This window comes from Camelus dromedarius, chromosome 3, assembly GCF_036321535.1.
Source record: "Camelus dromedarius isolate mCamDro1 chromosome 3, mCamDro1.pat, whole genome shotgun sequence".
Classification (NCBI taxonomy): Eukaryota; Metazoa; Chordata; class Mammalia; order Artiodactyla; family Camelidae; genus Camelus; species Camelus dromedarius.
Window position 1 is genome coordinate 4,487,765 of NC_087438.1, and position 24,131 is coordinate 4,511,895.

At 47.1% G+C, this 24,131-nt stretch overlaps 1 protein-coding gene and 1 non-coding gene across 4 annotated transcripts; one reads left to right on the forward strand and one right to left on the reverse strand.

Annotated features, from left to right (window-relative positions):
• Positions 1-143: 143 nt before the first annotated feature.
• On the forward strand, positions 144-23,888 carry SRD5A1 (steroid 5 alpha-reductase 1). Of its 3 annotated transcripts, none has more exons than XM_010985983.3 (5): positions 148-624; positions 10,560-10,726; positions 14,027-14,128; positions 15,789-15,939; positions 19,644-23,888. In XM_010985983.3, the coding sequence occupies exons 1-5, from the start codon at positions 344-346 to the stop codon at positions 19,708-19,710; spliced, it is 768 nt and encodes a 255-aa protein (XP_010984285.1). In that variant the 5' UTR covers positions 148-343; the 3' UTR covers positions 19,711-23,888. The 3 variants fall into 3 exon arrangements, with proteins under 3 accessions (XP_064335456.1, XP_010984285.1, XP_031298911.1); XM_031443051.2 differs by lacking the exon at positions 148-624 and adding an exon at positions 9,284-9,474 and having other exon boundaries at positions 10,542-10,726; XM_064479386.1 differs by lacking the exon at positions 14,027-14,128 and having other exon boundaries at positions 144-624.
• TRNAS-GGA (transfer RNA serine (anticodon GGA)) lies at positions 3,802-3,873 on the reverse strand. Its single transcript has one exon. It is a non-coding gene; the product is annotated as a tRNA-Ser (tRNA).
• Positions 23,889-24,131: the final 243 nt, after the last annotated feature.

A 24,131-nucleotide genomic window follows, 5' to 3' on the forward strand; every position in this document is an offset into this window, starting at 1 on the left:
GCGGGCTCAGGCAGCTGTGCGGACAGCTCGAAGTCGCGCGTGCGCTCTGCGGCGAAGGGCGGGGCGGTGGGTGGGTGGGGCGGTGCGGCCCCGGAGCGGGCGGGACTCCAGTCGCGTGGGAGGGCGGGGCCGTCTGCAGGCCCTCCCGCGCCCCGCCCCCGGGGCCGCGGCGCGCAGCCGGACTGGTCCAACGGGTCGCATCCGCGCACCCGGTTTCCATACCCCGGCTTTCGCAGCGGGCACCGACCTCGTATAACCGCGCCTCCCGCCCCCTCGCCGCCTGTGCCCTATATGTGGCCCGCCGCGGCTGGCAGGACATGGAGCTCGCCTGCCGTCCCCCGCCATGGCTCTGGCCGAACAGTTCCTGCTGGACGCGCTCGCCTACCTGGAGTGCGCCCTGGGCTTCGTGAGCTACGTGCTGCTCAGGGTGGTGGGCTCGCCCTACGGGCGCTACGCGTCGCCGCACTCCGCCTTTCCGGTGCCGGCGCGGGCCGCCTGGGTCCTGCAGGAGCTGCCCTCGCTGGCGCTGCCGCTCCTCGCGTGCGCCGGCGCGCGGGCCGAGCGCCTTAACCGTTGGCCCAACTGCATCCTCCTGGGTATGTTCCTCATCCACTACGCGCAAAGGTAAGGACCGGTTGCCCCGCGCCTCTCCCTGCCCCACCTGGTTCCCTGCCCTCTGCCTGTGCACCAGGGCCTGGCGCCCTCTCCTTGCGCCCGTGTTCCCTCTCGCAGGATCCCTTCTTACTTCTCTACAGTTTAAACTTTGGTCTCTTTGTTGTGGATGAAGGAGCTGTTTTCGCCCAGCCAGGTGGTCATCTGCAACTTGGAAACCGGTTTCCTACAACTGCCTGTGATTTCCCCTTTACATGGCACTGACTCTATGGGCTTGAATGGATCACATTCAGAATTTCACCTCCACTTTTGGCAAGGGCCCCACAAATGCGGAAGCGGTTTTCCAAGAAATCACCTTAAATACACATAACGTTTTCAAGGTTACTTCCAGATGTTTTGCTTTGGTGAAGAGTGTTAAATGGCAGTGTCTGAACACCTCGGGCCTTGTAGTGAGATGGGGCTCCCTCCAGCTCTCAGGCTTTGACTTTCACACAGCTAAACCAAGTGGCCCAACGAACGTTTAAAATCAACACTTAAAATTTTTCATTCAGATTTCCAAAGGCTGCCCAGTTAAAAGGAGTGTTATCTGCCTGTGAGGGAGCTGTGCCGCTCTCTCTGGGCAGGTTACGTGACCTCTCTGATTTGTGGTCCCACGTTACTACACCCAATTCATAGAGGAGTAGAAGTCGGTGAGTGTCTCTAAACCGCTCTCGAGTTTCTGGTGCAGCATGTGTCCTCGTCTGCTTTTATTGAAATGGGCAGAGCCCACGTTCCACAAAGGCTCACTGAGCCCGTGCTCCTGACACTCCCAGATTTGTCCAATAAGCAAAGTTGTTGCCAGGCTGCTAGATGTTTTGTAATGTGATTGAGTGTCAGGAGAATTCTTGTATCTGTATACATTTCTCCAGAAACATGCCAGAACCTGTGCCTCTCTGTTTCTGTAAAGGCTGAGCGCAAGCTCTGGAGACAGACTGCTTGGTATTACCCAAGCCCATCCCTGGTGAGGTGCCGTGGGATGAGTCACTGAGCTGCCTGCAACAGGCCTCCCCATCAGTGAACAGACACAGCGAAGGCACCAGCCTGCGGGATCGGCATGTGTGTTAAATAAAGACAATTCCATGAAATGCCTGTGTGGTTCTGACACAGCTGAGGGCTCAGTGATGACAAATGACACCACTTTCAATTTGCCATGCAAACGGGCACATCCAGGTACATGCTCTGCGTGACATTCATGCTCACTGCTGCCGGCTTCGAGTGCCAATAAGAAACTTCTGAAGACAAGGCAGTGGGAAGACGTAAAGGGAGCACTTTGCAGAGTTTTGTCTAAAAGCTGGGAGTTGAAGCTTTTTACCCTGAGATGTATGTGTCGCTGCGTCTCGGATCTCTAGGGGGAGACCGGATGCTGCCTCCCAGAGGGCTGAGTCACTTCTAGAGACAGAACGTGAATAGATCGTTTCATACAGAGGAGGCCACTGAGCCACAGAATTCACTTAAGGTTGCTGGACAAGAGGGTGCTCGGACTAAGTCCCCCAGTTTCTAGACCAGTGGCTTTAAAATTTCTGCTCCCAAGGATTTGTGGGTCAGGTGTAGTTTTTTTTAACTGCTGGGCTCTTTCTTTTTCGAGTCATACATATTACGGTACACGTGGCCCGTGTGGTTTGGGGACATTCCAGTTTTCCAGATAGAAACGATAAACATCTTCCATTCTACCCAACCAACTAATTTATTAAACGGTCATTTGACGTAAGTCAGTGAGCACTTGGAAGAGAGCAGAAGTGCAGAGAGCATTCAGCACCTGTTCGAATCCAGCCAGCTGACCCAGGAGACGTTTATGCAGCCCCCTCCTTGTCCGGGCTCCGCGGACCATTCAAGGCAGGGTGAGAAATGAGGTGTGAGTGCAAGCCCGAGGCAGGCTGGTGGCAGGAGAAACGCCAACCAGAGGACGCACTCGGGAGACACGGACAAGGCTGAGGGGTAGCAGCTACGGGGCTGGGCAAAGCTGGAGAGGACACAGGAGGGGACAGGGCCCTGCCTTCGGGGAGTTTTAGCCTCTTGAGGGAGTGATAAGGACCGAGGCCACTTGGAGGGGCTTCCCAGGGTCTGCGGGAAGGGAGTATTTGCCTGTGTCTTTTTATGTCTTCATTTGGGTCGCATTTCCTAAGGAATGATTCACCTACCTGGTGCTAGACTCGTTATCAGAGCTACAGAGAGACAAGGTATTCCCTTAAAGAATCAAGACATACAAAGCAGGCTCTGGAGAATCAACAGGATCTTTTGGGCAGAAGAGCCAGGGATGGGCGGGAAAGCCAGCCGAGGAGGGGAAGAAGGGACAGCTGCGGGACAGACACCAGGGCCCTGACCAGCCCCCCCAAGGATGGTGAAGGACATTTGTAGGAATGTCTTTTAATCCATGGCCAACAGCATGGTTGTCCCATGAGCTGCCCCTGCAGTTACAGCGTCCCCTGTGTCCCTTCTGCACAAAGGGCCCCTCCTGTCCATCTCAGGGCTTCCCGAGCCCTGGCGGCATCTTCTCACAGCGCCCTGGGACTTGTGTGCATAGAGCGGTGTCTGACGGCTTACCTCCTCACCTGAGGCAGGTGCATGCTGGAAATCACAGATTCCTGCTGTCACCACCACCAGCTCAGGGCTGCTCTGCGTTTGTCAGAGGCCCCGGGCGTGGCTCCCTCCATGGCTGTCTCACCTCATGTTCTGCTGCTCTCTGCCCTGCCTAGCAGAGTTCTCTACTACCTGAACTCAGGGTCCCCGTGTCACAGGTTTTCCCTTCCCATTCAGCAGTGAGTGAGTGTGTCATTGATTATTTCTTCATCTGCTTCCCCATTTAACATTAGTTACAAACCCAAGTCCCACTTAAGCATGGAGTCATTTACCACTGGGTGGCCCCAGTGACCTCCTTTATCTTGAGGCCATGGAGGAAGGATGCCAGATGCACCTCCGCCTCACCAGAGTGCAGACTTTCCATCACCCATCCCAGAGTCTGTGCTCAGCCAAAGCTGTGGCCTCGTGGCACGGTGATTCTGCCATCCCTGATGGCACTGCCTCAGAGAGCCTCCCCCACTTCAGATCCATCGTGTCTCCTACAGGGGTCTCTTAATGGTCCTTGGGGAGAGCTTGGCCCAGCCTCTCTCTTAGTTATTTTTAAAAATTTCATCTCATTTTTTCTCCCCTTATTGGAGGCACTGGGGATTGAACCCAGGACCTCCTGCACTCCAAACACGTGCTCTACTACTGAGCTATACCTCCCCACCCCAGCCTCTCTTTTGAATGTGCCATTTGGTGTGTGTAACATTAAGACACAGCAGAGAACTGGAGAGGCTGAAGGATACTCCAGAACCTTGGCCCTGGGCTCGTGGATTCAAGTAATTTAAGAAAAGGAAAACTTTTACACAAAGTAAAGCATGGTAAGTGAAATATTCATGTGTTGGTGAACTTGTCTTGAAAGGGCAGAGTGCTTATTTAAGTGTGCGGCTTTATTGCAATATAATCATCATAGTCAAAAAGTCTCTTTTTAAAAATTTTTGTACGGTTTTTAGTGAAAGAGACTTTTACAGAAGGACAGACAAGCAAAAGGAACTGATCCAAACCTAAGAAGTGCTGTAGATTTCAATAATGTCAAATAGCTGAGAAAAAAAAGTAATAAAGTCAGTTATTAAAAATTAACCACTCTCAATTTTAAACATTTAAAAATAGTACATCTGCCATTGCCTGAATGACGGCCAAATCACCAGGTTAGCTATTTCGTGTCCCCAGCATGGGTGTGTGACCTCACAGGCCATCCTGGGAGAGGATGCCCAGTTGCTTTGATGTGGGGAGTCGGAGCTTTTACTGGATGATTGCATTATTTCTCATTGCAAGGAAGCTGGAATGTTATTACTGTTGGGAAAATCTTTTAAGAGATAACTCTTGTTTACTGTGTGGCTTACGTGGCCATGGAGCTTGTGTCTGGGATTCCAGAAATTGAAACGTTACTTTCAGTGATGAAGGAGGAGTCCTCCAGTGGCTGCCTGCCTGAGCTGATCACATCTGGCAGATGGGCATGGTGGCTCTTTGCCAGTGACTTGGGTTTCCTGTAGGCATTAAGCCTGCTGGCTCGAATGGTCCGAGAAACCACATGGGAATGACACGGGAGGGTGAGAAGCCTGGAGCTCTGGGTGCCACTCTGCAGGCAGAGAGGAGGACATGTGGCTAGCTCTGGGGACTTGTTCTTCTTGGTTATCCGATTTCCTTCATGGTGCTTACAGGACACTTTCTTTTTTTCTTAAAATTCAGAAAGTGCCCCACAGATACTCTGTGGTTTGCTCATTTGTTCATTTTGCCTGATTCTCTCTGAGCCTTTCCAATAAGCAACTGCAGGTCTTCGGCCCAAGAAAGCAAATCAAATCAAGCAGACCTCACTCATCGGGTCTGTTCTGAATGTATTAGGTGTCAAGGCTTAAAATACATGTCAGCATATTGGGTGAGGGCAAGGCAGTGTGTGAGAAGGGCTTCTGAATGTGTGTGCCTGTCATGACCAAGCCTGGGCCCGAGCCTGGGTCGTGATGGCAAGGTGTCCATCCAGCAGGTGTGCCCTGGATCCTTCACCCTGATAAACTGCCAGGGTCCACCGCCATCCTTGAGCTGCTCTTGACCCCCCAGAGTCCATGTGAGAGCTCGGATGAAAGCCATGCCCAGAAGCCCCCCTGCCTGACCCCATGCTGGTTCCTAATTGGCCCAAGTCAAAGGAAAATATTTCCGACCACAGCTGCATGGATTTCCAAGAAACAGACGTAAAGCTAAAGGGAATAACCCAAAGGGAGAAAGATAATCCAAAAGATGCCAAGAACAGAGCACTGCCCTCTGGAAGCCATGTTGCTTCTGGACGTCCGGCTGCAGAGGACCTCGGCCAGCAGGTCCTCAGAGTTAGGGTGCCTGGTCCCCGAGGGCATGCTCAGCCTCTGGGGAAGGAGAGGACGGGAAGGAAATCTTAGCTCCCTCCTTAAGAGGTGGCCTTGACCGAGACAGCTTGTTCTCCTCCTGACCTCAGTGGTCTTATGTCCAGGCCTGTAGACATTGGGGCCACAGCTGTCCCTTCCAAGGGCAGAGATCAGAAAACAACAGAATGGACCATGTCAGCCTTTCGAAGGCCCTGTTTCCAGCCCTTGCCCTTTCCCTGACATTCACTTAAGACCAAAGAGAGCCCGATCTTCCCTCCACGACGTCTGGGAACATTTTCCCCAGACTCTCCCGGGGCGCGTGCAGGAACTGGAGCAGAAGTCAGTGCGACTGTCCTTCCCATTTGGTAACTGAGGACACAGGTACGCAGTCCCCGCCACCCACACCACCCACTGGGAGCCCCAGACGGCAGCGGCTGCCCACAGTCCAAGTGCCCAGGCCTCTGAGAAAGTCAAAGTGATGTTTCCAGAATAGAATTCCTACTTTAACCTAGACCAAGGGCTGCAAACTTTTTGGAAAGGGCCCGGTGGTGCCCATGTTAAGTTTTGGAGCCAAAGGACAGAATAAGTTACATTGTGTAAGTATTTACAACAAAAGAGAAAGCAATTTTTCACAGAAATTGTATTGACAAAATTCAAAGTATGGTACCTTATTGCAGTTCTTATAATACAGGTATAATAGGAATGTAATTTTTTTTTTTAGGGTACCTTCTCATCAAAAGCTGTTGTGTCTACCTCTTAGTGTTGATCTGCAAGGAAGTTTTATCTTTAAAAATCTCTTCACACATGCAGGGACTGCCAAATATAGATCCCAGTCCACAAGTTTATGGTTTTAATTTCACATAATCCTGCCTTGAAAGGCTTTTATGGAATTCTGTTGCGTTCTGCCTTTGGCATTTGCCTTTCAGAATGTCATGACGTCGTAGATTAATGTCTCTCAATTGAAAACTAGATGGCAGCTCCTCAATTATACAATTAAGCGGCTTTTGAAATATTGAAACCAAGGTTTAAAAAAACACTGGTGGAACTGTAGCCTGAGCTTAGATATTTGTCTACAGCAAACTAACGTGAGAATGGAGATCTTGCTGCTTTTAATTTTAATAGCATAGAAAGTATATCAATAGCATTTGACATAACTTGTGATTCAAACAGTGTCAGTTGTCGAAATGACTATCACAGTATAAATTTTGCATGTAAGTGATTTTTGTCTTACAGTTTTAGGTGGATTCACTAAGAAACATTATCAAGTCTGCAACAAAAGCTGATTTCCAATGCCCTTTAAAACTCAATAACAGTGGTTGAGGACAGTTTTTCTCAGTGAGAAAATTTGGCTTGAGCTCAAAATAGTGGTCAAGTCCACAGAGGGAATGTCAAATTCACTGTTCGCACTGTTGGTTCAGACACGCACAATATAATTTTTTTTTTTTTTGCAAAGTACCTGCTGGTATAGGAAATAGCTTTAAACACCTTACATTTTCACAAGCTTTGTAAATTTGTAATTTGTCTGTGTCTGTTGCACACATTTTTTACCACCACAAGTTATAACAGCTTAGCAGATGCCACTGTAGATTGTACTGAAGTAGTGTTTCCTCAGCTTCTCTGGAAACAGCCTCACCTTTGGTTGTTCCACGCAGACTGTTTAGAAAGCCTGATTCCTCGGTCACTTCAGCCTTAATATTTGATTCCTAGGTTAGACACCTGAGCAGCAGCAGCAAACCTGGGGACACCAAAAGCCAGGGCTGCCCGCCTCCTCCACCTTCTGCCTGGCTTTTTAACTGACTATCAGCATCATTCCTGTCGCCCTGACTCCTCCAGCAAGTGTTTTCGATGAAAGGCTAACCGTGTTAAACAAGTTTATGTTTCCTGGACGTTTCTTTAGCTGCCGCAATTAATTAACTCACCGCAGGTGTATGGTTTCCCTTGCTTGGCTGACAAAATGAGCTGCTTCGTAGCTTCCTGTGGTTGTAGCCTTGTTTTCATTTCTTTTGCAAAGAAATTCAGTAATGGGGTTGTGTTTCAGATTCTCTAATTTTTTGTTTCCTATGAGCTGAGGACGCCACGACGACGGCTCAGTCTGCTAGCGCGGATCTCAGTTAACAGTCTTCTTCTGGTGCAGCTGGTGTCACGCGTCCCAAAGGATGCTTTGTCATCTGATGCAGTGGCAAAATAGCCCGCACTCCGCCGTACCTTCAGAGCATGGAGCATGCCCTCTACCTGTTCTGACGTGATGGGTGTGCGCTGAGCACCTGTGGCCCAGTGATACGCAGGGCACTCAGACCACTGCATCACGGTGATGGGCAGTGCCCCGAGCAGCAGTGCAAAGAGATGCAATTGCCAGCCCGCGGGCTCTGTCAGACAGCGTGTAAACGGGGGACCGTGCCCATGTTTCAGTACCGCTTTATTGATGGATGCTGAAACTTGAATTTCATGTAATTTTCATGTGTCTTGAAATATTCTTTTGATTCCCCCCGCCTCTCCATTTAAAAATATAAAAACCTTTCTTAGCTATCACAGGCTATACCGAAACAGGTGGTAGCCTGGATTTGGCCCCAGGACGGTGTTTGCTGACACCTAATCCAGATGTATGTTGATATCGCGGGCATAACATTAGTGACGGATGAGGAGCATCCGAGAAAGCCAGACAAGAGGGAGGTTTGGGTTTCACCTTTACGAGGTGCCAGCCAGTGTTTACCAGCTCACAATTCAGTCCTGAGCTTGAAACCAGGTTGGGAGAAAGCCATCAAGTGTCTGCCGCAGCTGCAGGAGGTTTCCTCAGAGTTGCTGCTTCCACACTTCGTGCATCTGTAACTTAGGAATTTGTGACATCTAGCGTTGAAGCTTTCCTTCAATCTTTTTAGTAAGAGCTATTTTTCATATTTCAAGCTTCTGATTTTTCCTCCCCTGGCCCTTCCTGTGAGCCTGCGTTGAAGTCAGCATGGGTTCCCTTCAGGTCATCAGTCCCAGTCTCTTAGGAACTGAGCATTCTGCATTTTAACAGGCATCTTTCTAAACCACGCCCAGCGCCTGCATCCTCGACAAGTCTTATTTCCTGAGCTTTTTTCCCTGTATTTCTTCAAACTTGGAATTCTAACACTTTCTCAGTTCGGTCCTGCAATTTGCCACCCAGAAAAGTCCTTGAGACCATAACTCCCTGAAAGTTTTCTCTCAGCTTTCTCCCCACACTGTCCCCTTTCTACTTTCCCATGGCTAGAGAATCCGTAAGCTGCTCACTGTTGGTGCGTCTCCAGTCTGCCTTCAGGGGCAGGGTGAGAACCGTCTTGTCTTCTTCTGCCATTGACTGTTTCTTGCAAGTCTAACACAAGGCCCTCTGCCCTGGCTGAGAAACAGGGAGGGGCAGAAAGTCACCATGACAGCAGTGCCTGATCACAGCACTTCCAATCTCTGCCTGTTTCTAAGGGAGCCTTGTACCCCAATCAAGACCAAAGCCTGGTCTCGCTCGTGGTTTGAGCATGTGCAGTTAGCCTGCACCCCAGAGGCCAGCCCGCTGCACCCACTGTCTGCTCAGGAGTGAATCATGTTTCCACGATGAAGAGAGAAATGGCTGAGAGTCCCTGTTCTTTCTGAGGTGCTGGTCAACACTGTAGCTTCCACGCAAATTACCACCTCACTGATGACGTCACAGCCAAATGGATGCTTAACATCCAACTCATGCTTTGCCCTAAGCTTGTGTATCTCCTTTGGGGGAACGGGGCTGAACAAGCTGAGAACCTTGGGGACTGCTTTTCAGTCACGTGCGTGTTCTCCCAAGATGCTGAGTGAGACTGCTGCGGGGAGAGTGCCTTGAGGACGCACAGCCAACGCTATCGTGCTGTTGCTATTACTGCTAACGATCAATTATGTTTTTGCCCTGGAGTAGCTGGCCGAAATGGAAGCAAGTAATAACTTTTTACATGCTTTCCCTGTTTTAAGCTGTAATTCTCATAAATAAAGTTCACTCATTAGAAGTCTACGGTTTGACCGTTTTGATGATTGGATGCAGTTGTGGAGTCACTGCCTCAAGTGAGATACCGAACAGTTGTGTCCCCGTAAACATCCCTCGTGCCTCTTTGCCGTCAGCCCCTTCTGGCTCTAGTCTTGCCTCTCCTAGAATATCCTACGTCTAAATTCAGCTTCTTTCATTGATAGGATTCAAGTTGTCAGTTTGTTCTTCGGTCAGTTTTGGTCGCCTGTGTCTTTTAAGGATTTTGTCTGTTTCATTCAGGTTGTTGAGTTTATTGGCATGAAGTTGACACTAGTTTCTTATTCCCTTAAGGGCTGTAGGATATGTAGTGATGCCCGCTCTTTACATGTATTACACGTTGAAAGAGAAAATTCAAACACAGAATAAAATTTTGTACCCTGTTTTCTCCATACATTTCTAGTTTCTTGTCCTTATATTTTCTCTCTTTAAACTTTTAGTAACGTGCATCTAAACTAGTGTCATATAACAGAAAAACATGATCTTCTAATTACCCAGATTTACACTTAAACTCAGCCACTGACCAGCCCTGTGACCTTGAGCAGATTCCTTAGCTACTCTGTCTTAATCTTGTCCTGGGTCAAGTGTGTGTAGCAGTGTCTCCTGCCCAGGTAGCTGGGGGGCCTTGCTGGTGACGGGCGCCCGGTGAGTGAGAGCCACTGCGTTGGCGATGGGCAGTGTGATGGTGTCCCCCAAATCGCACTGCTCAGACTAGACCTTGTTACTGGTTTTAGGATGGTGGAAGCTTTGAGAGCTTCTTAAAGCCTTCAGCTTACTCCAATTCACATTCTGTATAGTTAGAATCCTGAGTTTGTGCACTATGGTGTACGTTACTGAAACACGGTTGATTCTTTAACTAGAAATCCTGCTTTTAACAGATGTGGTAAATCTGTGCAAGAAGTACTAAGAAAGACTTTTATACAGAAAGCGAGATTAAAAACACAGGGTGCTTAGAATTGCAGGAATTAGATTCTTTACCATTGTTGCTTTGAAAACAAAAATGTTTCTTGTTTCCTGAGGACCTTGATTTTCTCGCTTCTGATCCGAGGAGGGAAGCCCACGCCGCTCTACTCGTTTGTCCTGGCCTTCGTGTTCTGCACCTACAACGGCTACCTGCAGAGCCGCTACCTGAGCCAGTACGCCGTGTACTCAGACGACTGGGTCACCGACCCCCGATTCCTAACAGGTGAAGGTCCTTAGTGATGCCTGCCACCATTCTAATGATAACTTCAATTTTCGTGTTCCAATCATTTCTAGTTAGGAAACACACATTTCCGGAGAGAACACAGGGTCTAAAGGTTGATGACTGACCTGGCCGGGGAGGCGGGAGGGGACAGCAGCGCTGGCTTGGGCGGCAGGGAGTCAGGCTGTCCCGGGGCCGCATCAGCAGCCCGAGCTGACACAGGTGCTGGCACCCTCGCCCACTCAAGGGCTGGAAGTGCAAATACCTGTTCTTCAGGTGCACCTAAAAATAGCAGCAGGCCCCAGCAGGGTGGGCAGTGGACTAAAACAGAGGAGGCTCGGGCACTAATCGGCCGTGTAATCTAAGATAGGCATTAAACCTCCTGCAGTTTCTTCTGGAAAATGACAGGGCGTCAGGTTAGGTCATCTTCCCACAAGGCAATCAGGCTGTTACGGTTAGACTAACTCGAGTGCGCTGTTAGGTTTGTGAAGTTCTCAAAGTGTTTTTATTTTTATCCATTAGTGTAAATTAATATACATTTTTCAAGTTCTCATTAGAACAAAGTTCTAACCTGAACAAAAATGATCATAAAACATTAGCCATCAAAAATATTTGCAAAATACCTCCTAAATTAACATGGTAAATCAACTGCACTTCAGTAAAAAACAAAAGTTAAAAAAAATTTTGCAAGAATGTTGCTAAATACATAATTTGGGGCATCTTATTTTTAAGGAAAGATCTCCTATAATGTTTACCCTCAGAGCGTCTGGAAATTCTAGCACATTCAGAAAGCACTTGCTCCCGTGGGAGCGTACTAAGAGTCTGAAATTAGACCATCAGATTTTCAAACTGCCCCACTTCCTTTACCTTAAGCTCCATAAAGTGACCTTCCATTTCATTTGGCTTTTTCCCCATGTGTATCAATTTGTAGAAGTAGATAAGAGAAAACTAACATTTTGAGAAGTACTTTGTTGTTGACGAAGCCCTTTCACATTTCTCAGTCATACATTTTCTGTGAATTGAAGCTGTGTTCCCAGGGCAGTGTCCTCGTCATACCTGAGAATTGTCACAACAAGGGGTCTGCCTCCTTATCCATTCAAAGGAAGGATGGATGCAAACATTTTCAGGATCCTTCTCCAGCTTCACAAATCTCTGCCTCTGTGAAACACGAGACCAAATTGTTTTGCTTGGACACTGCCCCAAACATCATCTTGATTTACCAGCTCTTTGACTATCTGATTTTCTTCTGCCCCCGCTATCAGGAGGAGGAGAGGGAACAGGCTCGGCCACCTGCCGGGAGCTGCACACATACCTTCTGCCTCCCAAGGTCCAGGAAAGGGCAGAACTTAGATTCTGTTCCCACGAGGAAGGAAAGGTCAGAATGTTAAGCAGCTGGCCCAAGATCTAAATCGAGTAATAACAGAGTGATGGTTTACACCAGCTCATCACATGGACCTACAGAAGCAGGCAGTGGGGGACAGAGAAAGGGGGTTGATTTTCAACTAAAAGATAAAGATTTTAAGTGTTTACTTGAGATTCTCATGGGAATCATTTCTGTGTTTGGATACTTTTTGATGAACGTCAACAAAACCAAAGAGTTCTTTTGGTCTGTGAGTTTAACTGTCATTCAGCTAGACCATGTTACCTGTAGGTGCCTCTGTGAAGCTGGTGTAAAATTTAAGGCATCAGTAAATTGTACACAGACTTCCTGCCTCTCTCCCATTGAACAGAAGAAACCGAAAATGAAGAAAAAAGAAAATGCCAATTGAAAAAACAAATGAGGTTACTTTGTTGGGTATTATCTTTATCTCATAAAGTTTATAGCTTTTGTAATTACATGAATAATTCTTGAAATCACATAAATAATTCATTATATTTACAGTAGTTACCACTAAAAGCTAAGCAAATAGGCATCAAATCCTAACAAGAAGTCTTCCAGAGCAGTAACAGCAGTTAATCTAAAAGAATTTGTACAGAGATGTTAAGATCCCTAACTGTTGAATTAAACGTTTAGCTCAGATGAGCACAAATATTAATGTCCTTACTAATCTGTGCAACAAAGGAAGCTTGCCTCCTAGAAGAGAAATAAAATAAGCATGAAATGTTGAGAATGCGATTTTTTCTGGAACCTCACGCTGGGGGCCAGGTCACCTGGGAGTGGCGTACTGAGACTCAAAGGAGGGAGCGGGTCAGCTATCAATTGATGGGTCCAGCAAGGGGGTCATAAAACATATCACAAAACAAAACTGGGTACGAACTGTTTAGAGAGTGAGCTGCCGAGGAAAGTCAGAAGTAAGGAACCCCGAAACCCTTACTGTAACCTGAACGGGATTTACACGTCCCTGTTCTGACCGTGGAAAACCGTTTGATGCCACTGGCATAAATGACGAATAATCCATAATGTTACTCCAAGTGTACGTTTCTGTGATACAGAATCGAATGCCGCCATTACGCGCCATCTGCCTTTCACATTTTTTAAATATCTCAGGACAATCAAATTAACACTGTTTTGACATTTTGCCTTTTCTTGTTGGAATTCATTGATACGGTCCTACGAAGTCTCCTCAAGGTGATGAAAAACTTCTGAAGACTTTTATGAATGGAAGAGAAGATGTTCAGATGCTATGGGATGTCTAGTAAGAGCCGGACAGCCGGCAGTGGAAGATTTTCTTGGGAGCTGAAATGGACAGACCCAGGAATACCAATGGACGAGTGAGCAGGAAATCGCGGTGGGGGACGCCATGGATACGCATTAAACTGTTTAGATGAGATGATTGAAGAAGAAGAGAAGAGAACCAGGGATTAGCTCCTTGGAACCACCCCCCAAGGGGCCTGAAGGCAGCTATGTGCTGGGACTTCACCTCCTTGTCTGCCCAACGGAGAGGCGGCAGGCTTCAGACTCGGTTTTAGGGAAGACAGATAAATCCCATGGGCTGACTCACTGGTGATGGTAATGCCTTGTCCTAGAAGAGAGCCTTGGGCCAAAGTCACAAGTCATATTTCTAATCATACTAATCATCCTGAAAACACAGACTGTGGCCACCTGGTCAAAGCATTTTGAATATATTAGATCATGTGTTAGTATTATTAGGAGAGCAAAGCGCTATCTAGCATGCCTGGAGCAGCGTTATAAATCATCTTTCTGAGCAAGGGACAGTATTTGTCACAATGATTTTTCCTGCCAGTTACGGCTAATGTGTTACACCACTGACGGTAATATGAAGGATTCCAGTCCTACTGTTCAGTTTGTGAACCTGGTGGTTTATTTAGCCATAACACTCTTGAGTAATGTATTTTCTTTAGGTTTCGTCTTGTGGTTGGTTGGCCTTCTGATAAACATCCACTCAGATCATGTCCTAAGGAACCTCAGGAAACCAGGGGAGACTGGATATAAAATACCAAGGGGTATGTACGGAAAATGAGGAATTTATCCTCAAACTGCACTGAATGCCTTGCTGTTTCAGTTTTGCCAGCTCTCATAGCTGAAGTATTTATTTATTGCACATTTTCAGTGAGAATCACTATTATTAGTAGCAATGACCAGGATTATTGTTTTATTAAAATGATAAGCAATTCTGACTAACTGAATGGTTATTAAGCAAAAAGGAAACTCTAGTTATATCTGTATTTGGAAAGAAAGTATGAGTAGGAATTTACAGTTTACAAGGGGTGTCCAGTGCTTCATTTGTGGCAGGATACTTTGACCCTCCCCCTGAAAACAGTTAAAAATATGGGGTGAAATTTTTAAATGCATCAGAATGGTGTCAGGAAAGGGAGTTATCATCAGAGGGCAAAGTCTTAAGTGAGTGTGAGAGCCCGGCGTGCCCTCGGGAGAGCCTGGAGCCACTCTCGGACCCTCACACTGGTTTGTAGCCCAAATCTGTGCTGCTCGCCTGGTCTGAAACACGTCCGGACATGAATTATGCTCCACGTGGTCCTGGGGGTGGTGCGCTCCCACCTGCGGCCAGTGACAGCCCAGGTCCCCAGGGAACCTGCCCTCAACGCAGGCCGAGAGCCCAGCGGGCCACACACCACAGAGTAAGGGCCACAGTCCAAAGTTGGGGACCCACGAGGAAACGGCACCGTGAACGAGAGCGAGCACAGATCTTAGCGTTCATAGAAACAGGTTATACGGTGAATACTCCGATGGTTAAAAAAGCTAAGAGGAATTGAACTTACGAGTAAAGGAGTAACATGCGAAAAAGAGAACTAAGTGGATGTAAGCTGGAAAACAATGGGGCGTCTAAAACTTAAAAAAAAATTCAGTGGGTAAAATTAAAACTGGAGGGGAAGTGGGAGGGTGCAGGAGCGCTGAGTTTGGAATCCTTCCGCTTAACCTCCTGGAGACCACGCAGGAATAACAGCTACAGATGACCAGAACCCTGTCAACCTCACGTGACTTCAGTCGTGGTTACCCTCGGAGTGTGTGGCTCTGCTCTCCAGCCCGACCACTGCCCGCGCCCCGACCTCCCTCCTGCCCAGCCCGACTTCCCCTCCCGGCCTGCCCTCCTCTGGCCTTGAGTCCTCTGCACCCTCCCTGGGGTGTAATGGCCCAGATGTGGGGGAGGGGTCTCGCCCACGGTGCACCCCACGTGCTTAGAGCAGGGTCTGCCCCGTAATGTAGATTTGATGAATCTGAAGCCTTGATGAGTGAATGAATGAGTGAGTCTGTCCTTGGAAATTAGTATTGTCTTCAGTTTTTGCCTAGGGGCCCATGTAGGTCCATTTTACCAAACTAGTTCATTGACTTGTTCCATGTTCCCTGTCCTCACTTAGGTTTTGTCAGCTGGGCCCATTAACTAGTGAAGTGATACATTAGAGTGTGTTAAAGCCATGGCAGCTGGTAGTCAGATGAGCAGGTAGGTGTTGACACAGGCACATCGCTGTGATATGAAATAGTGAAACTGGTCACGTTGGGTGTGTTTCATTGATGGAAATTCTGTGAAGGTTGTATTTTCCCATAGTCAACTTTCATGTTCTCCGAGTATTACCGGTGTCTCTGAAGTCAGGGTTTTGTTCGGCATTGTTCTGTGGTAAACGCCCTGCTGTCTCTGTTTTCTCCTAGGCGGCTTGTTTGAGTACATCTCTGCGGCCAACTACTTCGGGGAGGTGGTGGAGTGGTGCGGCTACGCGCTGGCGTCCTGGTCCATCCAGGGCTGGGCGTTCGCCCTCTTCACGTTCTGCACCCTGGTCACCAGGGCTCAGCAGCATCACCAGTACGTTTTAAAACACTTCTAGCATTTTCCATCTGTCCTCTGACGTCAGTATACCAATTTTCAGGTTAGAGTTTGGACGCGTTATTGCCTTATCCCAGTTTATACCAAGTTTTAGCTAAATGAGTCCAAAACCAATCGTTGGGCCACAGGCAGAGGCAGAGAGGACCTTGAGGTCCTCAGTTTTCTCCTCTGCTGGACGGCTTCCCCAAATCTCAGGCTGTTTTTCTGTGAATCATTTTTCTCAGAACCAGAAAGATTCATACACAAAACAAGCTTGACTGATATAATACTAAGCTATTACCGCTGTAGACTAAAAATATCTAACAAAGTCCTAGAAAATGAATAAAACCAAACTAGATTCATGTAAGGGCAGTGATGACAACAGCCAGCTGTCTCCTCCCTCCCCCTCCTGCCCACTCCGCCTCCTCTCCTCCCCCTCCCTCCACCCCTTCCTCCCCTCCCCCCTCCCCCCAGCACCTGCCCACACAGCCCAGTACAGGGGGCCCAAGGTCAACTTCTCAGGCTCCTGTCACCTCTAGGAGAAGATGCTATTCCTGTACCTTTGTTATCTTCGATATTAAAAAGCGAATATTGGTTGGTTTCTAATAATAAAAACAAGTGAGAGAATCCTGATGGTTTAAGAGACTGGAACAGAGGCAGACTGAAGAAGAGCATGCCAAGCCAGTAGTAGAGATGTTTTCTCGAATGAAAACAGGAAAATCCCTCTCACCATTTGAATGTGAAACATATAGTAATAAAAAATAAATAATTCTGTTTTCCAGACAAAAGCCTTTGTTAAAAACAACCCAAAGGTGCTCTTTGCAGAATGATTCGTGGGTCGAAAGGGCTCTTTTTCATTCATTTGCTATTTAAATTGATGTCAGGTTGAAATCAATTTTAATTAATTCAGTTGACTGGAAGTATGTTCAGAAATGTTGGATTTACAAGCTGAGAACAAAATAAAAACTATCCTTTTTTTTTTTTTAGAATCTAGTGAACCCAACTGATGAAACTATCAGATAAACTGATTCCAAAAGGAAACAGTCTGTGAGGCTAGTCCTTGAACTATATTTGACTTATTAACAATGTTCTCAAAGCAGTGTTTCATTATAATGAATTTCGTTCTATGAGAACTAGACAGGAAGTGTTTAAATTCATCAATGACTAGCATGTTGGTAGGTAAAGCTGCAGGTCAGAAGCTTCGGGTCAGTTGTGCCAAGTAGCTAACAGATACTCTGTTTTGAGGGCAAGGAGTGTCGGGGGGGAAGGCTTTCACACCGTTTTCTCCAGCAGCCACGCCTGTGGTTTTGCACACGACTTGGCAGCTGTCTGTGGGCGAGTGGGCTCAGGTGTGGTTGTTCACCCCAGATACTGGAAGCTGGAGGCAAACCTCAAGGACAGTGTTCAAGGGGAGACTCCTGTTGAAATAAAAAATCATTCCATGCTTATCTGTTTGTTAACTTTAATGTCACCTAAAAAAATGAACTCAGTGTGTCTTCAAGACACCATGGTTGATGATGCAGTGATTTGAAAAAAAAAGACCCACCAGAATATGAGCTGTTGCCATATTGTCACAGCCTGTTTCATCAGACTTGAGTACATAGCCGTTGTGAACTCTTGCAAAGTGTTTACTCAGCTGTCGGGACCCATCCCCGCAGAGGAAAACTTCCCTGAGAGAGGCTGGGAACACAAAGCTGTTTGTGAGCCAGAAACACGGCGACTGCTTTGAAGAGTAATTCAAAGAATTACCTCAGATTTAGCATAATCTGAACATGGGGAAGTGGGCATCCCTCGGAGAGAAGTTATTTTACATCCAACAGAAAGGCAGCAGGACGTTAACTCAGGCTCAACAGTGGTAAAATCAAGACCAAAACTTGGTATCCAGCCCTGGTCAGTGTCCCGTAAGTGACAGCTTTGATACTAGGGTTAGAAAAATGAATGAGAAAGAAAACAGAAAGATGCCGCCTGCCCTTTTAGGAACACGTATGCACACGCACATGTGCATAAATCAGAGAGTGTATTTGCTTGGGGTGGATCTGTGGTCTCGGTGATCAGACAAGCAGGAACTCTGTGCTGCACCACTGCACTGCCCTTCCACCGCCCCGGGGAGGCCGGGTGACTGTCAGCTCCCGCTTGTTGACGCTGTCACTTGTCTGCGGCCGGCAGGCCCTCGTCCTCGGGCAGTTTCGGGACAGGAGCTTGCCTCCTGCCTCTGCTCATGCAGCGTCCGCTCCCCTGACCCATCGGGAGGTCTTAGGAGCTGCTCCTGGTCCGAGCCCTAGATCCCGAGCAGGCTGTCTTAGTCAGTGCTGGCTGCTGTAACAAGCACGCCGTAGACTGGGTAGCTCATTCACAACAGACGTTTGTTTATTCCTCGCAGTTCTGGTGGCTGGAAATCCGAGATCAGGGTGCCAACCCGGCCGTTTCTGGGTTGCAGACGGTGCCACCTCCCTGTAACCTCAGAGGGTGGAAAGGGCAGGGAGGTGCGGGGCCGCTCTAATCGGGCACTAACCCCATTCTTGCCTAAGTTCCTCATGACCTGATCACCTCCCAGAGGCCTCACTTCTAATACGGTCCTCACCTCGGGCACGAGGTTTTCAGCGAGGCTCTGGGGGTGCCCTCTGGACGGCAGCGCCGGCCCGCGTGAGTCGGTGCTCGGATTGTGCTCCTATGCGCTTGGCACCAGCACCCTCCACCGTCCCTCTCGCCTCAGGCCTGTCGTTGACCTGGAAGGTCTGCTGTCACTGCGCCAGGGGAGGTGATGCTTCACCCCCAGGTCTGCTGACCACCTTCCAGGGGTTTTTCTCATTACGGGCCTCTTGGGGAATACAGATCAGCACGTGAGAGTCGACACGGCCGTCCGATACGCAGCGGTTCTGTATTTGTGGTGACATTGCACCTGTCGAAAAATCAGGATTTTGCCAACTCATTTTCAGTTTGTTGTTTTCGTATATATCTGCCATCTTAACAGATCGCTAATTACTTTAAATCATGTTTTTTAGTCTGTTTAGCGCTCTTTTGTGCTGATGGAAGCTCCCTTTTTCTGCCTATTTCCTCATCTTGGCAAATTTTAATTTTTATTCCATCCACTTAGTCACCACCCTCCTCAGCTAGCTGTCCCCTCCACCCCAACGCACGAGTGTGCCTTGGCTTGTATAGTTTATATCAAAACTGAGAATAGCTGTTTGTGTAAGTGCAGGGCCAAGTTGTGAACGACCCACGTTGCATTTTCCCGGGTTTGTGTGAGTGTCGCCTGGCAAGTCGCCGGGCGTCCTTGCCACAGGCCCCGGGTCTGGAGCAGCGGTTCTCTCTGGGGACAGGAGAAAACTCTGGGAGTCACCAGGAGGTACTCAGGACACACTGCTCGCGCCCCCCGCCCCCCTAGACCTGCATGCTGTGGGCCTGCAGACCGCTCCCCAGTGGGCAGAGCGGCTTCTCAGCCACGTGCCTGTGATTTTCCTAGACACTATAGCGGTGAATTACATGGGTTACATCTTCATGAATCACACTTTATAACCAGATATGTTTATTCACAATACAGACAAAAGTCAAACTAAGGTTCTAAGATGCCAGAATTTTTAGTATGACTTTCAGAAAGCTCAGCATCCCTTTACAATGAAAATACTGTCCCTGTTGTTAGCATCTCTTAAATGTTTCAGTGAGAAAATTAACCTCTTTTAATGTGTTTTTTTTTCTTGTTTCAGGTGGTACCTTGACAAATTTGAAGATTATCCAAAATTCAGAAAAGCTATGATTCCGTTCTTGTTCTGAGTTCCTGGCAGTGGAATTCTCTTCGACTTGAAGCCCCTGGACGGTGCTCCTCCAGGGATTATGTAAATGAATGTACGTCTCCGTGATTTTTCTGCTGCTTCATCCTTGTCAAGATTTGCTCTGGGATTTTGTGTCTGCCGGCAGATCTGTAAGCTACCTAATAACAGGCCAGCTAAATTGATACGCAGGTTGAAGTGTGACGCCGCGCAGGTCAGGAGTCAGGAACTCTGTAATGGCGGCTGGCCTCCTCCGATTTTGAATTTGCCTCTGTGGACCAAAACATTTCTCTACCCCTTATACAACCCCTGCAGCAATCGGTTTAAGGGCAAAGGTGATATTGCCCCTCCCCCCACAGAGGCATGTCCTGTCCTCACATCCCTCTCCTCCCACTAGGTCAGAGGGGCCTGGCGACCCACGCTGTACCCACGCCTCTCGCTGGCCAGGGGAGAAGCTGGGCATAGAGGAGGGAGAGGCCCAGCGGAGGCCGGTGCAAAGGCCTCTGGCACCTGCTCCAGCCTGGCCCACAGGTGACTTCACTAGCAGGACAAGGCACTGACAATGTTAAGGAGCAAGCCGTGTCCCCCAGGAAGGGCCCTTGGCTGGGAGCATGAAGGCGCCGCAGGGCAGCCCTCCCATCTCAGGTCACTGGCCATGAGATGGATGTTCTTCCTCCTCCTAGGTAGAATTAGAATTTTTTTAAGGCATCTTTTTTTTTAAAGTCCCTCCCAATATTGCAAAACCATAACTGGAAACAATTTCTTATTCAAATACACTTGAAACTCCACGGACATCAATGGCAGTAATAAATGCACTACTCATTGCCAGATGGTTTAAAAGAAACCCCTTGGGCCCTCTGTAAACCTCTAGGGAACACGTGGTGCAGACCCTCCCTGTCCTGGGACATGGCTGCCTCCCTTTGCTGCCGCCTTGCAGAGGTGGAAGCGGAGGGAGCAGTGGGAGTGGAGTCTGTGTTCACTTTGATCGCTGACCATGCTCAGTGGCAGGGTCGTCCTGGGCACCCCATCAGCCCCCTCCCCCGTCTCCTGCTTCACCTTCTGACCAGGGCTTCTCTCCCTCGTATTTCCACATGGAAGCTGTACTCTCGGTGTTTGTGCTTTTTAGGGCCTCTTGGGGTTTTAAAATTACACGGAAAACTTTTCCTGAGGTGGCTAGGCTTCATTTTCACTAGAAAATGGGATGCTTTTACAGGGAAACTTTATGATCAAATAAACTTTTTCTAACTAAATAATTACTTGAAATCATAAAACAATAAATATTTCAGATCTCCAGAAAACTCAGAAATTTGACCAAGTCTTGACTGGTTTGGGCCCCTGCGCTCTGGAAGGCGTTCCTGGCCGGGAAGATGCTTGTCTGAGAGCCAAAAGCTCATTGTGAACTTTACTTCTGTTTGTGCTTCTTTTTTATTTAAGTGACTGTGGGTGCAAAAGTTGGGTTAACTCAGGCCTTGACACACTGTTCCTGCTTCACCCTCCGGCTCTGGATAGATGATCCACATAGGAAGAGATCCTGCTCTGTCTAGTCTGGCTGTCTTCTGCTTGCTGAAAACTGTAACTTAGCAAATCATCATCAGTCATTATTAATTACAATAATTAAGGAGTTTAATAAAATTACTTTTTAAAGTTTGGTCGTTTTGTTAGGCTTCTATCTGGACAATTGTTCACGCTCGACATTCAGACGGTAGCGTTATTTTCAGCCCTGAAATCCTCATCCCACATGTTAACATTTCATCGTGCCAAATACTCTTTTCTGTCTCTGGGAAGATCTGTGTACTGTTCTTATAAATCTTGTGCATTTCTGCTAAGGTTATTTTTAGATGCTTGATTTTTTTTTTTATTGTGAGTAAGCATGTTTCCCCAAATACATTTCATAACCAGGATGAGTCAAAGCTCTTGATGTCTGTACGTTTCCACAACCAGCCATGCTGCTGAGATTATGTCATGAGTTCCAGGTTTTGTTGTTATTCTCAGGCTTTCTAGCCTTGCAGTCCCACCATTCTCAAACATCTCAGGTTCTTGTTTTGCAGTATTTGAAGCTGTTGCTTTTGTTAATTGTTCGCTTCTTAAATTAGCAAGAAATCCAAGAGCAGTATTGAACAATAGAGGTGATTATTAGGGTTCTCGAGTAGTTTCAACAGGAATGTCTAATTTGAGATTGCTGTGTTGAGCACTCTTATTTCCTTGCGTGGTTATTGATCTGTGTTCTACTTTAGCCATTGGGATCAATTCTTTGCTTTTTTTTCTTAATCATCTATTTTATTTATTTTGAGATTTTGACTCCATACAGATCAGAAATGAAGATGAGTGTTTGCCAACAGGGTTAGAGGAAATGGCAAGATAAAACTGACATTCTGATCTTGTAGGTTACTTTCTTTACTAGATATTCTCAAAGCTTCTCTTTTTTGTTTGTTTTACTTTTATTATGGTAACTTCCTCTGTATTTCCTAGTTTATTAGTATCTGCCCTGATCTGATTTTCACTGTTCTAATTTGGGGAAAAATTTTGCTGTATTCATAACTACTTAGAAGGAGTACTTTTTCTTCTCAGCAAGAGTGTTTTTAGCTTTTAAGACTCTGTAATATTGACCACATTTCCTTAAGTTTAATCGTGTTCCTGTAATTATGATTCTAAATAGTCTCAGCTGCATTTCTTAGGTTTACTTCGAACTAAATATTTTAGGGAAACTAATTTTTGTTTGGAATGGTGCCTTTTACTGTTACGGAAATGACAGGCCAGCCAAGAAACAAGCACCACTCGAAGGGTTGGAGTACTCAGATTTATTACGCCGGCAGGCTCAGAGGGGCTTCTGCTCTGAAGCTCTGAGCACCTCCGAGATGTGTGCGTGGGGTTTTATAGGGTTAATTACAAGCTTGGGGCTATTAGCCAATAAGGCTCGAACAGCAAAACCAGGGAATCAGTACACTGGAACTTATCTATTAGGAACAGATCACGTTACTGACACTTGCTGAGCTTGGATTTTTGAGTTAGCTTGTTAGCCCAGTAGACTGACATTAAACTTCAGGTTTACGAGTTAGCCCAGCAGAACTTAGATCAGTCAACCGTCACTTACTACACTTAGATTTATGAGTTACCCTGTTAGCCCAGCCTGGCTTCTCCTTCACATTACAACCATTTGGGGGGATTTTATTTAGCTTTTTGTTTTGTCACATGTGTGGGTATGATAGAGATCATTTTCTGTGAGATTTCTTCACTGTGGAGTTCAAGTTTTCCTTCATAGCCTCAAACCTTTTATAACAGTAACAACACCATTTTTAAAGTTTATGCTGTTTGGTCTATAGTTTGTTAATCAGACATTAATTGTATTGTTAAAGTTCTCTGCAACTGTTTCTAACATGTCAGATTTTCCTTTTACTTCTAGTATGTGGGTTCTGCCCAGCAGAGGTCCCACCGAGACGGAGTGAGTGACTCGAGCCTCTGTGGAAAGTCAAGAGAGGGAGAGGGAGTCGGGGACCAACTCCTCGAGCCTCTCAAACACTCTCATGTTTATTGTGTGCAATCAAAGAAAAGATCACAAACAATTGTGTCATGGAATGCAGGAGCTTAAGGAAAAACAGGATCGGGTCGAGATCATAAAATCCACAATGAGTACAAAGGCTTAATTTATCTTCAGGGCAGTCGTGGGGGGAGGGCGACAAGGTACATTCTTCAGATATAAGAAGTTGACTACAAAACAGACCACCAGACCAGCCAGTTCCTTGTCTTGGGGCTTACAGAAAGCACGCCCAGTGTTTATAGCATTTATAGCAAGGGACACACAATGGCTTTGCCATTGGAAGCAGCCCTAGGCTAAAACCGCAACTATGCAAGCAGGGCGTTGTCTCTGCTTTTTACGGCAAGGAGACAGACGTGCAGATGCACAGGTGCCTGCTAGCGAAGCAGGTGCTAAGCACGTTTGTTCCTCCTAAAGGTCCCAAGCAGCGGGGGGTCTGTTACAGTGTATCAACCCGGGCGTGGGCTCCCACACTAGTAGGTTTTGCTTTATGTTTTGATGCTGTTTCTCACAAGTTTCCACCTTACAGTCTGGACTTGTTATCTATCTAAGATACTCTTCCTCCTGAGTGCCTTTTGCCTTGAATTTGATTCTTTGATAAGAAGATTGACACAGTGCTTTTTTTAGTCAATAAATTCATCTGGCATTTCTTTGCCCGTCTTCTCATTCCAAAGTTTTAAATATTATTCCTTTTAGTTGTCTTTATCAACATAATAAATGGACTTTGCCACTTAATAAGTTAGATCAAATTTTGTTACTAATTGCTACACTGAAATGTAGCATTTATCACATTTTCTGTTATTATTTGTTTGCAGCTTCCTTTGTTTACTTTCCATAGTGATTTGGAAAGAGGCATCCCCACCTCCGCTTTTTTTTCTTAAGCATCATCGGGA